The sequence below is a fragment of the Xenopus tropicalis genome, chromosome 8 (genome assembly GCF_000004195.4).
Source record: "Xenopus tropicalis strain Nigerian chromosome 8, UCB_Xtro_10.0, whole genome shotgun sequence".
In the NCBI taxonomy this organism is placed as follows: domain Eukaryota; kingdom Metazoa; phylum Chordata; class Amphibia; order Anura; family Pipidae; genus Xenopus; species Xenopus tropicalis.
In genome coordinates this window covers 143,494,917-143,506,152 of record NC_030684.2, presented here as the reverse complement: position 1 = coordinate 143,506,152, position 11,236 = coordinate 143,494,917, and the positions used below count along the sequence as shown (strand labels likewise).

The window sequence follows — 11,236 nt, the reverse complement described above, 5'->3', positions numbered from 1 at the left end:
CAGCCCCACAGCTTGTTCTACCCCCCCCCCAGCCCCACAGCTTGTTCTACCCCAGGAGCCCCCCCCCCCAGCCCCACAGCTTGTTCTACCCCCCCCCAGCCCCACAGTTTGTTCTACCCCCCCAGCCCCACAGTTTGTTCTACCCCCCCCCCAGCCCCACAGCTTGTTCTACCCCCCCCAGCCCCACAGCTTGTTCTACCCCCCCCCCCAGCCCCACAGCTTGTTCTACCCCAGGAGCCCCCCCCCCCAGCCCCCACAGCTGTTCTACCCCCCCCCAGCCCCACAGCTTGTTCTACCCCCCCCCCAGCCCCACAGTTTGTTCTACCCCCCCCCAGCCCCACAGCTTGTTCTACCCCCCCCAGCCCCACAGCTTGTTCTACCCCCCCCCCAGCCCCACAGTTTGTTCTACCCCCCCCCAGCCCCACAGCTTGTTCTACCCCCCCCCCCAGCCCCACAGTTTGTTCTACCCCCCCAGCCCACAGCTTGTTCTACCCCCCCCAGCCCCACAGTTTGTTCTACCCCCCCCCCAGCCCCACAGCTTGTTCTACCCCCCCCAGCCCCACAGCTTGTTCTACCCCCCCCCCAGCCCCACAGCTTGTTCTACCCCCCCCCCAGCCCCACAGCTTGTTCTACCCCCCCCTAGCCCCCACAGCTTGTTCTAACCCCCCCAGCCCCACGCTTGTTCTACCCCCCCCCCAGCCCCACAGCTTGTTCTACCCCCCCCCCAGCCCCACAGCTTGTTCTACCCCCCCCAGCCCCACAGCTTGTTCTAATACCCCCCAGCCCCACAGCTTGTTCTAACCCCCCACAGCCCCACAGCTTGTTCTACCCCAGGAGCCCCCCAGCCCCACAGCTTGTTCTACCCCAGGAGCCCTCCAGCCCCACAGCTTGTTTCTACCCCCCCCAGCCCCACAGCTTGTTCTGCCCAGGAGCCCCCCAGCCCCACAGCTTGTTCTGCCCCAGGAGCCCTCCAGCCCCACAGCTTGTTCTACCCCAGGAGCCCCCAGCCCCCACAGCTTGTTCTACCCCAGGAGCCCCCCCCCCCCCCAGCCCCAAGCTTGTTCCTGCCCCAGGAAGCCCCCCCCAGCCCCACAGCTTGTTCTACTACCCCAGGAGCCCCCCCCCAGCCCCACAGCTTGTTCTACCCCAGGAGCCCCCCAGCCCCACAGCTTGTTCTAAACCCCAGGAGCCCTCCAGCCCCACAGCTTGTTCTGCCCCAGGAGCCCTCCAGCCCCACAGCTTGTTCTACCCCAGGAGCCCCCAGCCCCACAGCTTGTTCACCCAGGAGCCCCCCAGCCCACAGCTTGTTCTGCCCCAGGAGCCCCCCAGCCCCACAGCTTGTTCTACCCCAGGAGCCCCCCCCCAGCCCCACAGCTTGTTCTACCCAGGAGCCCCCCAGCCCCACAGCTTGTTCTACCCCCCCCCCCCAGCCCCACAGCTTGTTCTGCCCCAGGAGCCCTCCAGCCCACACAGCTTGTTCTACCCCAGGAGCCCCCCAGCCCCACAGCTTGTTCTACCCCAGGAGCCCCCCCCCCAGCCCCACAGCTTGTTCGACCCCAGGAGCCCTCCAGCCGCACAGCTTGTTCTACCCCAGGAGCCCCCAGCCGCACAGCTTGTTCTACCCCAGGAGCCCCCCCCCAGCCCCACAGCTTGTTCTACCCCAGGAGCCCCCCAGCCCACAGCTTGTTCTACCCCAGGAGCCCCCCAGCCCCACAGCTTGTTCTACCCCAGGAGCCCCCCAGCCCCACAGCTTGTTCTACCCCAGGAGCCCCCAGCCCCACAGCTTGTTCTACCCCAGGAGCCCCCCAGCCCCACAGCTTGTTCTACCCCCCCCCCCAAGCCCACAGCTTGTTCTACCCCAGGAGCCCCCCACCCACCACAGCTTGTTCTAACCCCAGGAGCCCCCCAGCCCCACAGCTTGTTTCTACCCCCCCCCCCAGCCCCACAGCTTGTTCTACCCCAGGAGCCCCCCAGCCCCACAGCTTGTTCTACCCTGTGGTGTTGGGCTCAGCCTCTGGTTTTGGGGTCACCCTATGGTTTTGGGGTCAGCCTATGGTTTTGGGGTCACCCTATGGTTTTGGGGTCACCCTATGGTTTTGGGCTCAGCCTATGGTTTTGGGGTCAGCCTATGGTTTTGGGGTCAGCCTATGGTTTTGGGGTCAGCCTATGGTTTTGGGGTCAGCCTATGGTTTTGGGGTCACCCTATGGTTTTGGGGTCAGCCTATGGTTTTGGGCTCAGCGGCTGTGACACAGGGAAAGGATTTATAGTTTATCGGCACAGTCTGATTGGCTGATTTGGTTTGTGTAGCTTTGGCTCAGCCTATTGGGGCCCTGGGGCCCTATAGTAGGTCAGTGTCCCTAAGGGAGGGGGTGACACCCCTGGGAAGGGGTGACAGCTGAGGATTATTGGGGGCATTTAGGAGACCCTATCTGCCAGTTACCCACACCCCATTGCTGGGACCCCACAGGTGCCCCTCTCTATCTCATTGGGGCACAGGGGGGGGGGGTATAAACCCCCGGCTGATAGGGAGGCAGCCGCACAGACACATTTCCTGCTCCCTGATGGCGGCTGCTGGGAGTTGTAGTTGAGGGGCAGTTCTACCCCAGGGGCAGTAAGAGATACTCACATCCGCTGCCTTCTTCTCCGCCACCTCCAGCTTCTCCTGCGCGTCCTTCAGCGCCTCCAGGTACTTATCCAGCTCGTCCTCGGTCCCCTTCAGCTTCTTCTGCATCCCCAGCAGCTCATCCTCCAGCTGAGAGGGGCAACTGGGTTACTGGGGGGCAATGGCAATGCCTGGGGGTAAGGGGCCCCGGGACACAGGGGAGGGAAAGCGGGGTAATGGAGGACTCAGAAGGGTCAGGTGAGAAGCCATAGAGAGGCAGGTGAGATGCCAGAGGGGCACGGGGGTAGATAGTCAGGTAGCAGGTAACAAAGGGTTACAGGTAAAGTTCAGAGGGGAGAAAACTCATAGTAATGCAGGTAGGGGGTCAAGCGAGAGTGGGGTCAGGCTAAGGGGCTTCAAGGTAAGAGGAGGTGGCTTAGGGGAGGGATGGGGGGTAAAGAGGTGACTTCGGGGATAGATGGGGGGAAAGAAGCAGTGACTTCGGGGAGGGATGGGGGGGTAAGAAGCGGAGGCTCGGGGAGGGATGGGGGGTAAAGAGGTGACTTCGGGGATAGAATGGGGGGAAAGAAGCAGTGACTTCGGGGAGGGATGGGGGGTAAGAAGCGGAGGCTTAGGGGAGGGATGGGGGGTAAGAAGCGGAGACTTAGGGGAGGGATGGGGGGTAGAAGCGGAGGCTTCGGGGAGGGATGGGGGGTAAGAAGCGGAGGCTTCGGGGAGGGATGGGGGGTAAGAAGCGGAGGCTTCGGGAGGGATGGGGGGTAAGAAGCGGAGGCTTCGGGGAGGGATGGGGGGTAAGAAGCGGAGGCTTCGGGGAGGGGATGGGGGGTAAGAAGCGGAGGCTTCGGGGAGGGATGGGGGGTAAGAAGCGGAGGCTTCGGGGAGGGATGGGGGTAAGAAGCGAGGCTTCGGGGAGGGATGGGGGGTAAGAAGCGGAGGCTTCGGGGAGGGATGGGGGTAAGAAAGCGGAGGCTTTCGGGGAGGGATGGGGGGTAAGAAGCGGAGGCTTCGGGGAGGGATGGGGGGTAAGAAGCGGAGGCTTCGGGGAGGGATGGGGGGTAAGAAGCGGAGGCTTCGGGGAGGGATGGGGGTAAGAAGCGGAGGCTTCGGGAGGGATGGGGGTAAGAAGGCGGAGGCTTCGGGGAGGGATGGGGGTAAGAAGCGGAGGCCTTCGGGGAGGGATGGGGGGTAAGAAAGCGGAGGCTTCGGGGAGGGATGGGGGGTAAGAAGCGGAGGCTTCGGGGAGGGATGGGGGGTAAGAAGCGGAGGCTTCGGGGAGGGATGGGGGGTAAGAAGCGGAGGCTTCGGGGAGGGATGGGGGGGTAAGAAGCGGAGGGCTTCGGGGAGGGATGGGGGGTAAGAAGCGGAGGCCTTTCGGGGAGGGATGGGGGGTAAGAAGCGGAGGCTTCGGGGAGGGATGGGGGGTAAGAAGCGGAGGCTTCGGGGAGGGATGGGGGGTAAGAAGCGGAGGCTTCGGGGAGGGATGGGGGGTAAGAAGCGGAGGCTTCGGGGAGGGATGGGGGGTAAGAAGCGGAGGCTTCGGGGAGGGATGGGGGGTAAGAAGCGGAGGCTTCGGGGAGGGATGGGGGGACATCATACAGACAGTTAATATTAAGGGGACCCCCGTTAGTTGCCCGGTACCCCAATACCTGTTTGCTTTTCTCCTCCACCTGCTTCTGCTCCGCCTCTGCCTGCTCCGCCCGGTCCAGCGCGTTCTCCTTGTCCAACTTCAGCATCTGCATCTTCTTCTTTATGGCCTCCATGTTGGAGCAATGAGCAGGGGGAGCTGTGGGGATGGTGGCCCTCCGGTTGCTCGGTTATATGCCGGCCCTTGGGCCCCGGCCCCTGTGAGCTTTGTGGCCCCACCTCCCCCCGGGGGGGCAGCTCCATATTTGGGCCAATAGGGACAACTGCAGGGATGGGATGTTCCATCATTGTCATAAATCTCTTGTTAAATCCCCCCCCCCCCATTCCTGCCCAAAATACCCCCCCGGGGGCAGTGATTCCCAGCTGTGCCATTGGCCGGAGCCGCTAATCCCCCCAGTGATGGGCCAGAACCTGAAACCCACACACTGAGCCCAAAGCTGGCAACGTGGCTTTATTTAGCCCCTAGGTACGGCCCCAGGGATACCTACTGACAGCCACAGGGCCCCAGTGATACCTACTGACAGCCACGGGGCCCCAGGGATACCTACTGACAGCCACAGGGCCCCAGGGATACCTACTGACAGCCACAGGGCCCCAGGGGATATCCTATACAGCCACGGGGCCGCCAGGGATTACATACTGACAGCCACGGGGCCCCAGGGATACCTACTGACAGCCACGGGGCCCCAGGGATACCTACTGACAGCCACGGGGCCCCAGGGATACCTACTGACAGCCACAGGGCCCCAGGGATACCTACTGACAGCCACGGGGCCCCAGGGATACCTACTGACAGCCACGGGGCCCCAGGGATACCTACTGACAGCCACGGGGCCCAGGGGATTACCTTACTGACATAAGCCACGGGGGCCCGCAGGGTACCTACTACAGCCCACAGGGCCCCCCAGGGATACCTACTGACAGCCACGGCCCCAGTGAATACCTATCTGACAGCCACGTGGGCCCTCAGTGATCCTACTGACAAGCCGGGCCCCAGTCGATAACCTACTGACAGCCACGGGGCCCGCAGGGAATACCTACTGACAGCTCACGGGGCCCCAGGGATACCTACTGACAGCCACGGGGCCCCAGGGATACCTACTGACAGCCACGGGGCCCCAGTGATACCTACTGACAGCCACGGGGCCAGTGAACCTACTGACAGCCCACGGGGCCCAGTTGAACCTACTGACAGCCACGGGGCCCCAGTATACCTACTGACAAGCCACGGGGCCCAGTGATAACCTAGCTGACAGCCATGGCCCAGTGATACCTTACTGACAGCCCGGGGACCCAGGAGAATCCTCATGACAGCCAACGGGGCCGCCAGTGATACTCTACTGACAGCCAGCGGGGCCCATGATACCTACTGAACCACGGGGCCCAGGGATACTGCTGACAGCCACGGGAGCCGCCAGGGATACCTACTGCAGCCACGGGGCCCCAGGGATACCTACTGACAAGCGCAGGGCCCCAGGGATAAGCCTACTGACGCCACGGGGACCCAGTGATACGCTACTGAACAGCCACGGGGCCCAGGGATAACTACTGAGCAGCCACGGGGCCCCAGTGATACTAACTGACATCCACGGGGCCCCAGTGATACCTACTCGACCCACGGGGCCGCCAGTATACCTACTGACAAGCCACGGGGCCCAGGGATACCTACTGATCAGCCACGGGCCCCCAGGGATACCTACATGACAGCCACGGGCCCCAGCGATACCTACTGACAGCCACGGGGCCCCAGGGATACCTACTGACAGCCACGGGGCCCCAGGGATACCTACTGACAGCCACGGGGCCCCAGGGATACCTACTGACAGCCACGGGGCCCCAGTGATACCTACTGACAGCCACGGGGCCCCAGTGATACCTACTGACAGCCACGGGGCCCCAGGGATACCTACTGACAGCCACGGGGCCCCAGTGATACCTACTGACAGCCACGGGGCCCAGTGATATACTCAGACAGCCACGGGTCCCAGGGATACCTACTGACAGCCCAACGGGGCCCCGCAGTGATACTTAATGACAGGCCACGGGCCTCCAGTGATCCTACTGACAGCCACGGGGCCCCAAAGATACCTACTGACAGCACGGGGCCCCAGTGATACCTACTGACAGCTCACGGGGCGCACAGTGGATACCTACCTGACAGCCACGGGCCCAACTGAGTACTCTACTGATCAGCCACAAGGGCCCCAGTGAAATACCTACTGACAGCCACGGGGCCCCAGTGATACCTACTGACAGCCACGGGGCCCCAGTGATACCTACTGACAGCCACGGGGCCCCAGTGATACCTACTGACAGCCACGGGGCCCCAGTGATACCTACTGACAGCCACGGGGCCCCAGTGATACCTACTGACAGCCACGGGGCCCCAGTGATACCTACTGACAGCCACGGGGCCCCAGTGATACCTACTGACAGCCACGGGGCCCCAATTACATCTACTGACAGCCACGAAGCCCCAGTGATACCTACTGACAGCCACGGGGCCCCAAGTGATACCTACTGACAGCCACGGGCCCCATTACAATCTACTGACAGCCACGAAGCACCCATGATACATACTGACAGCCACGGGGCCCAATGATACTACTGACAGCCACGGGGCCCCAAGTGGATAGCCTGACTGCCAACGGGCCCCAAATTAACATCTAACTGACAGCCACGGGGCCCCAGTAATAACCTAACTAAGCCATGGGCCCTAAGGACACGCTACTGACAACCACGGGGCCCAATGATACCTACTGGCAGCTCCACGGGGCCCCCAGTGATACCTACTGACAGCCATGGGGCCCGCAATTTACAATCTACTGACAGCACGGAGCCCAGTAATACCCTACGACAGCCACACGGGGCCTAAGGACACCTAACTGACAGCCAAAATGGGGCCCCCACTACTACTGACAGCCACGGAGCCCCAGTAATACCTACTGACACCACGGACCCTAAGGACACCTACTGACAGCATGGCCCTAAACACTACTGACAGCATAGGGCCCTAAGTACACCTCTGACAGCTCATATGGACTGGGCACCCACCCCCCTGTTGTACAGTGATGTGCAGGTCAACCCGGGACAGTTATTGTTAGGGGTATCTCGTGAGGCAATAAAGTATCAGGAGTCACCTAAAAGTAACTTTAACCCCTAACTTTTAGTGCTGCTCCCCCTAGTGGCCGGATGTAAAATCTATCACTAACAATATTATTGAGATAAACAGTCTGATTAATAAAAGCGTATATGTGATATTGAGCAAAGTAACCAGTACCTTTTAATTCCATAAAACAGGTAGGGGTCCCCTGTCTGTCCCACTGCAGGTAGCCCCCATTATGGCAGAGTAGGTTTCCTGTCTATTTCCACTGCAGGGTACCCCCCATGATGGGCAGAATAGGTGTCCCCGTCTTTCCCACTGTAGGGTTGACCCCCCTCCCCATATCATGAGCGCAGACCGAATCCCACGCCCATCACCACGCAGCCATGTAGTCCCCTGTCTGTCCACTGAGACAGACTACGCCCCCACCAATCTATGGCAGATACCAGGTGTCCCCTGTCTTTCCAACTGTAGCGCTGCCCACCCTATTATGGAGCAATGTTCCCTGTCGTCCCCCACCATGCGGGTACCCCCCATTATGGGCAGAGTAGGCCGTCCCGTCCTGTCCAGTGCAGAATAGCCCCTCCCATTTAGGGGGCTGAGTAGGGTCCCCTGTCTGTCCCGCTGCAGGTAGCCCCCCCTACCATCCCATTATTAGCTGACGCTAGAATGTGGTCCCCTGTCATAGCTCACCGCTGATACGGTAAGCCCCCCCCCATTATAGGCGCCTGAGTTAGGGTGTCCCCTGCTCTGTCCCAGTAGCAGAATAGCCCCTCCCCCCCATATGGACTGAGTTGGGTGCCCCCGTCTGTCCCGCTGCCAGAGGTAGCCCCCCCCCCCCCATTATAGCTGAGTAGGTGTCCCCTGTCGTCCCGCTGTAGAGGTAGACCCCCCCCAATTATAGGCTGAGTTAGGGTGTCCCCTGTCTGTCCCAGTGCAGAATAGCCCCCCCCCCCCCATTATGGCTGTAGTAGGTCCCCTGTCTGTCCAGTGCAGAATAGCCCCCCATTATGGCTGAGTAGGTCTGTCCCCTGTCTGTCCAGTGCAGAGAGCCCCCCCCCTTATGGGGCAGTGTAGGGTGTCCCCTGTCTGTCCTGGTGCTGAGTAGGGTACCCCATGATTGTCTTGGGGCAGAGTAGTCCCACCCCCCCAGTATAGGGCAGATTAGGGCCTCCCTGCCCTGGTTCAGGCTAGTTCCCCCCAGCTTTGCCCTTGTGCAGCCTTTAATTCCATAAGCAGAGTAGGGGGTCCCCTGTCTGTCCCACTGCAGGGTAGCCCCCCCATATGGGCTGAGCAAGTAGGGCCCCCGTCTGTCCCGCTGCAGGTTAGCCCCCCCCCCCCATTAGAGGCTGAAGTAGAGGTGTCCCCTGTCTGTCCCGCTGTAGGGTAGCCCCCCCCCATTATAGGGCTGAGTAGGGTGTCCCCTGTCTGTCCCAGTGCAGAATAGCCCCCCCCATATGGGCCCATACCCCCCCCATTATGGGCTGAGTAGGGTTCCCTGTCTGTCCCGCTGTAAGGGTAGCCCCCCCCCATTATAGGGCTGTAGGTGTCCCCTGTCTGTCCCAGTGCCAGAATAGCCCCCCCCCACCCATTATGGGCTGATAGGTGTCCCCTGTCTGTCCCAGTGCAGAATAGCCCCCCCCCATTATGGGGCTGAGTAGGGTGTCCCCTGTCTGTCCCAGTGCAGAGTAGCCCCCCCCCCCCCCTTTATGGGGCAGTGTAGGGTGTCCCCTGTCTGTCCTGGTGCTGAGTAGGGTACCCCATGATTGTCTTGGGGCAGAGTAGTCCCACCCCCCCAGTATAGGGCAGATTAGGGCCTCCCTGCCCTGGTTCAGGCTAGTTCCCCAGCTGCCCATTGTGCCAGCCGCACTCCCCGGGGGGGGGGGGGGGGCTGGTGACAGAAGCCGTGGGGCCCCTGAGCTGCCAGATACTTGGGATGATGATGGTGCCGGGGGGGGGGCCTACCTGTGGGATTATCATGTCGCAGTGTGAGCCCTGTTGTCCCTTCTTTTGTTACAGTCACACAATGTGCCCCCCCCCATACGAACATTCCAGGTATGGACAGTTGTGTGGACTATAAGTCTGGCTATTCTGTACTTATTTTGGTTCAAGCCCCCCCCCCCCCCCCCCACTCACCTCAAGTCTCATCTTCAATGACCTTCAGACTCAGCTTCCAGCCATCAGTCTCTCAAACCTCCCTCTAACTGTCATCCCGGCCGTGGCACCCGCCGTGGCACCCACCCTGGCACCCGCATTGAGTCAGTTTGCAATTGGTCTTCACTTTTTATTTTGAGTGTTTTCTTGCTTATTTTGCTTTTTCTTCAGCTCTTTTCCTGTTTTGATTTATAGCAGATATCTGGTTGCTAGGGTCAAAATTACCTTAGCAACCAGGGAGTGGTTTGAATGAGAGGCGATGAATAGGGGAGGGCGTGAAAGAAAAGATAAGGAATAAAAAGTAACAAAAACAATAAAACTGGAGCCTCACAGAGCAATAGGGTTTGGCTGGCCGGGTCAGTGACCCCCATTTGCAAAGAGGCAGAAGAAGAACGGAAATAATTAAAAAACGATCAAAAATAAATAATGAAGACCAATGTTGAAGTTGCTAAGTGTTGGCTGTTCTATAACATACTAATAGTTATAGGCACAGGGTGGCCTATGGGTGCTACAGGCGCAGGCACTTTGGACACAGAACTCAAGTGGCTGAATACTTTTATTATTATTATTATTATTATTACAGGGCACCCCCCGTACAGTACCAGTAGAATAATCCACAGGTGGGGGGGTCTGCTCCCCCCTCTATGTAGCAACACAAATATACATGGCGGGCAATAACCATAGATAGTCATGTACATCTCAGCCAATCAGAGTGCGTAGAAGCTGCAGGGGGCGTGGCCAGGGCGCTGTAGCAATATGTATGATATTTAGTCGAGTTTTAGTAAAACAACCTAATATCAAACATATCAGACAGAACCACGGCGGGTCGGGGGGGGGTCCGTGTCGCTCTTCCACCCGGCGCCGAGTCTTCTTACTGCGGAAAAAACAACAAAATCCAATCTGTAAACTGCTGTTCCCATAATAATCCCTGACCCCTTCTCTGAACTACAACCCCCACAATCCTCTGCCGGCCGAGTTCCATCCAATACCAGGAGGGGCAAGCCAGACGAGCCCCATTCCATGCTGGCTAGGGGATTTGGGGGAATGGGAGGAAAAGGTCATATGGTTTCAGTAGAGCAGCAGCTGCCATAGAAATGAGGCCAAACCACCCAGAATGGCTGCCATTTAAAGGGGAAGTTAACCATACATGGCTTTTTCATTAACGAGAAAGTCTACGTATTTCGGGCATTAACGGTGGCGGACAAGGCAGGCTTAGGTTGGGTCTGGATTACAGAGGCCGAGGACCAGGGAAGGCTGGATCACAAACATCCGGTCTCCCAGCCAGACTCTGCCCGTGTAAAGGGCAAATTGTGCCAAGGAGCCATTGCCCCTGCCTGCCTTATGAAGAGGAGAATAAGTTTACAAGGGAAGGCAACCAGTCTATATGATGGCCGCTGCCAGTTCTCCTTTTAAATTAAATATGTAGCTATAAATGTTCCACTAAATACCCCCAATTTGTCTTGGGACCCCCATTCCTTCCCCCCCCACCCCGTCACATTCCGCTCAGTCCTAATCATTCAACTCTGGTCCTCCCCCCCCCCCCCAACCCTCCATGTGGCCTAACCTACTCCAGAGCCGGCGAGAATTCCCACACCGCCTCCCTAGTCGTCACATTCAACTCTGTCCCATTATTGCACTCTGTCCCTCCGAGTAAAGCCCACACCAACTCAACCCCTGGTCGCTCCCCCATCAGGAGGGGGCCACTAAATCC

The 11,236-nt window shown here is 59.7% G+C and overlaps 1 protein-coding gene across 1 annotated transcript; it reads right to left on the bottom strand.

Moving 5' to 3' along the window:
- Positions 1 to 2,216: 2,216 nt before the first annotated feature.
- On the bottom strand, positions 2,217 to 4,452 carry LOC116406865 (tropomyosin alpha-3 chain-like). The gene is made up of 3 exons (XM_031891854.1): positions 4,271 to 4,452; positions 2,603 to 2,753; positions 2,217 to 2,242 (listed from the first exon to the last, which is right to left on the bottom strand). Exons 1-3 carry the CDS (start codon positions 4,382 to 4,384, stop codon positions 2,217 to 2,219), a joined length of 291 nt encoding a protein of 96 aa, XP_031747714.1. The 5' UTR covers positions 4,385 to 4,452.
- Positions 4,453 to 11,236: the final 6,784 nt, after the last annotated feature.

Excerpts from the sequence above, each read along its gene's own strand:
- LOC116406865 (XM_031891854.1), bottom strand. The coding sequence starts at position 4,384 with ATGGAGGCCATAAAGAAGAAGATGCAGATGCTGAAGTTGGACAAGGAG. Across the intron at positions 2,754-4,270 it reads TGGAGGAGAAAAGCAAACAG|CTGGAGGATGAGCTGCTGGG; the intron begins GTATTGGGGTAC and ends TGCCCCTCTCAG. Across the intron at positions 2,243-2,602 it reads TATCTCTTACTGCCCCTGGG|CCGCTGAGCCCAAAACCATA; the intron begins GTAGAACTGCCC and ends CCTGTGTCACAG.